This window comes from Triticum urartu, chromosome 1A (assembly GCF_056163025.1).
Source record: "Triticum urartu cultivar PI428250 chromosome 1A, HENAU_Tu73, whole genome shotgun sequence".
In the NCBI taxonomy this organism is placed as follows: Eukaryota; Viridiplantae; Streptophyta; class Magnoliopsida; order Poales; family Poaceae; genus Triticum; species Triticum urartu.
This window is the reverse complement of record NC_141873.1, coordinates 572,538,115-572,541,703: the sequence shown is the minus strand read 5'-3', so window position 1 is coordinate 572,541,703 and position 3,589 is coordinate 572,538,115. Positions and strand designations below refer to the sequence as shown.

At 50.0% G+C, this 3,589-nt stretch overlaps 1 protein-coding gene across 1 annotated transcript; it reads right to left on the bottom strand.

Moving 5' to 3' along the window:
- Nucleotides 1–1,286: 1,286 nt before the first annotated feature.
- LOC125539642 (uncharacterized) lies at nucleotides 1,287–2,232 on the bottom strand. Its single transcript, XM_048703144.2, has 3 exons — nucleotides 2,068–2,232; nucleotides 1,539–1,729; nucleotides 1,287–1,464 (listed from the first exon to the last, which is right to left on the bottom strand). Exons 1-3 carry the CDS (start codon nucleotides 2,218–2,220, stop codon nucleotides 1,287–1,289), a joined length of 522 nt encoding a protein of 173 aa, XP_048559101.2. The 5' UTR covers nucleotides 2,221–2,232.
- Nucleotides 2,233–3,589: the final 1,357 nt, after the last annotated feature.

The following is a 3,589-nucleotide window of genomic DNA, read 5'->3' as shown; positions in this document are numbered from 1 at the left end:
CGGTCAATTGGTTGGGTGGAGGTAGATGACAACAGGGGCTGGTGGATGTGAGCGTGAGTTAAATTCGCACAAGTGACCGGAACGAGGGAAAGTGAAGCACAGAGCGCTGGCCAACAATCGTCCACAGCATGCATGCACAGGAGTTCTACAGCGACCGATGTTGTGCGTACATGTCAGATGTGTGTAAGATGCCCAGGTGCTTTGCATGTGTGTGCCTGCCTGTAGCGCGGCCTCCATTACTAGCATTTTTCGCACACTAACAACCTTTATTGGACCTGTGCCGTTCATAACCATGGCCCTCAATCATTTTGTTTCACTTTGCTTGCGCGCCTCCCCTCTTTTCTTCTTGATCCATTGCTTTTCATCTGGATGCAATTCAACGATCCTACCAGCGGCCATGCCCATGAGCACATACAAGCTGAAGGTCAAAGTCACAAATCCCATACAACGATCAAGTGGATTTAGCACTCGCATCATGCGCCTACAGGTTGGGTTCAGATGAGATAACTTGTTAACCCCACAAAAATCTTGTAAATAGAAGATGATTATACATACCATGTGCTGTCCTCGGGTCTAGGATCCACTTGCACGGCGAGCTCCTCGCGCAGCTGACTGATATGTTTGCCTGCCCTGCCAGGGATATCGTAGGTCCTTTCCGCGTGCGAAACCTTATCGTACAGCTCCTCTCTCATGTTATGGATCTCTCTCAGGAGTTTCTCCCGATCTTCACAGCCCTGCTTTGCAGACTGCAGTAGAGCATAAGATGAGTTCCTACATAAATGATCATGCAATGGAAAAATAGTAGTACTGGCTGGTCCATGGATCAAAGAATTTAGAAACAGGGTTTTGCTATTCGGTCCTCTGATTGATAATGCATCTTGCCAGGTCGAAAATAATTGTTATTTTTTTTTCCTTTTTCTTGAGGAAAAACAAGATCTGGATTCAATTTTGAGATGCCTTGGCTGTTTGGCGAATATTGGAGTTGGATTATCGAACGAGCTATTAGCACAACATATCTTAGTCCCCAGAAGATGCTTCTACTACAGCTTAACTTTTTTTACATGTCAGCCTTTAAGCAGCAACATCAGCAGGAGCTGTGAACTCCTTATTTCAATATCTTCAACAAACATAGAAACGGGAGACACTAAAATAGATATAGCATAACATCTAGACAACTTGGTACCAACCAGCTAGATCGGTCATACAAAGCGATCGATGATCGTCCATGTAAGAACACACTAACAACCACTTGTTGGACCTGTGCCATTCATAAACATGGCTCTCACTCATTTTGTTTCACTTTGCTTGCGCGCCTCCCCTCTTTTCTTCTGGATCCACAGCTTTTCATCTGGATCCAATTCAACGATCTTACCAGCGGCCATGCCCATGAGCACATACAAGCTGAAGGTCAAAGTCGCATATTCCATGCAACGATCAAGTGGATTTAGCACTCGCATCTTGCGCCTACAGGTTGGGTTCAGATGAGATAACTTGTTAACCCCACAAAAATCTTGTAAATAGAAGATGATTATACATACCATGTGCTGTCCCCGGGTCTAGGATCCACTTGCACGGCGAGCTCCTCGCGCAGCCGACGGATATGTTTGCCTGCCCTGCCAGGGATATCGTAGGTCCTTTCCGCGTGCGAAACCTTATCGTACAGCTCCTCTCTCATGTTATGGATCTCTCTCAGGAGTTTCTCCCGATCTTCACAGCCCTGCTTTGCAGACTGCAGTAGAGCATAAGATGAGTTCCTACATAAATGATCATGCAATGGAAAAATAGTAGTACTGGCTGGTCCATGGATCAAAGAATTTAGAAACGGGGTTTTGCTATTCGGTCCTCTGATTGATAATGCATCTTGCCAGGTCGAAAATAATTGTTATTTTTTTCCCTTTTCTTGAGGAAACACAAGATCTGGATTCAATTTTGAGATGCCCTTGCTGTTTGGCGAAACATGGAGTTGGATTATCGAACGAGCTATTAGCACAGCATATGCTAGTCCGGGTTGCAGAAGCAATCGCACAAAAAAGATATGAAATTGGTGAGCCGACGGGGGTAAAGTACCTTGGCCGCCGCAGCAGCGGAGGATGTGGTGGACCTAGCCCGGTCGACCTGGGAGAGCCTCGGGAAGAGCCGGCGTTGCGCCTTGTCCACAGCCACCACCGGCGTCTGGCCACCGCCGACGAGCCTCCTCGCCGCGACTCGAAGCGCCGCCATCGGTAGTCGCCTGCGAAAGTAGCACGGAATTTGGGGCGCGCAGCTGTTCTTCTTCTCTGATATAGGTTAGGGTTCCTCCGTCGCTCGCCAACTCCGATCCGTCCGATGGGGAGCCAAAATGTCGTCCGTTCTTTCTTCTTCTGGTTTCTTCTCTGGCCTTCTTTTATCCATCGCCATCCAACGAACGAACGTGGCCCGCCACCCTGCTAGCAAGGCCCAGCCCACAGGCAGAACGCCACTCCCCTTAAGCCAAGTTGGGTTTTCTCTAGGAGACTTCTACCCTCACGTTTAGGGTTTTCGGCTCTGGCGGCGATCCCATCGCCGTCGAGAGATCTCACCGGTGAGTCGACCGCTGTCTGCCCCCCTGCAAGATCACTTATCGGGGTGACAGGGGAGGGAGTCGGATCGGTTCTGTGGAGCAAAGTACCGCTGACGGGGAAACCCTAAATGGCGGACCGAGCAGAGTCGTCGTCTGCGGGTTGGTCTGGGAAGAACCTTGAAGAGATGCTGGAGCACCTGGATCTCCAAGATGACGAGATTGATGATGTGATCATAGGGGAGGAAGAGGTAAAGAAGTATGAAGCGGATGCTAGGTGGCTGGCGATCGCAAAGGTGAATACGACCCGCACTTTCAGTTCGTCGTTGATGTTTGAGTGCATGAAATCAATCTGGTCGCTAGCACATGTCCCCAAGTACAGGGAGGCGGGTGAAAACCTGTTTATCTTCCAGATGTTCTGCCTTGGTGATTGGAAGAAGGTGGTGCACGGTGGTCCATGGCTCTTCAGGGGGATGGGGATGCTGATTGAGGACTATGATGGCAAGAAGGAACCTACATATGTTGATTTCGATGGATTGTATGTGTGGGCTCAGATTCACAATATACCCGAGCTATACCGCAAAGCGGAGGTAGTTGACCAACTAGCCCGACGAATCGGACGGGTGAAAGAGATCCAGCTAGCACCTCGGCTGTTCTATGAGGGCGACTACATTAGGGTTCGGGCGAAGGTTCTTGTCAACAAACCTTTAACACGGGTCACACCTCTGAATGTCGCGGGAGAGGGCAGATTGCGCCTTCTGGTCAAATACGAGAAGATCCCCTATTTCTGCAAGGTCTGTGGACTCATGGGCCATAACCATGAGGAGTGCGGCGATGGCGTTTGGGAGGAGAAACATAAGCAATGGGGGAGTTGGATGCTGGCACAAAGGAGGGAAACTATCCCAGAGCAGCAAGGCGGCTGGGCTAATCGAGGAGGCCGTTCAGGAGAAAGAGGAAGAGGCCGGTCTGGCCGGGGCACCCAAGCCCCTCGTCAGCGCTCGCCACCGCGAAAGCGTTCATCTCAAGAAGCGGGGTTTGACAATGCAGCGGATG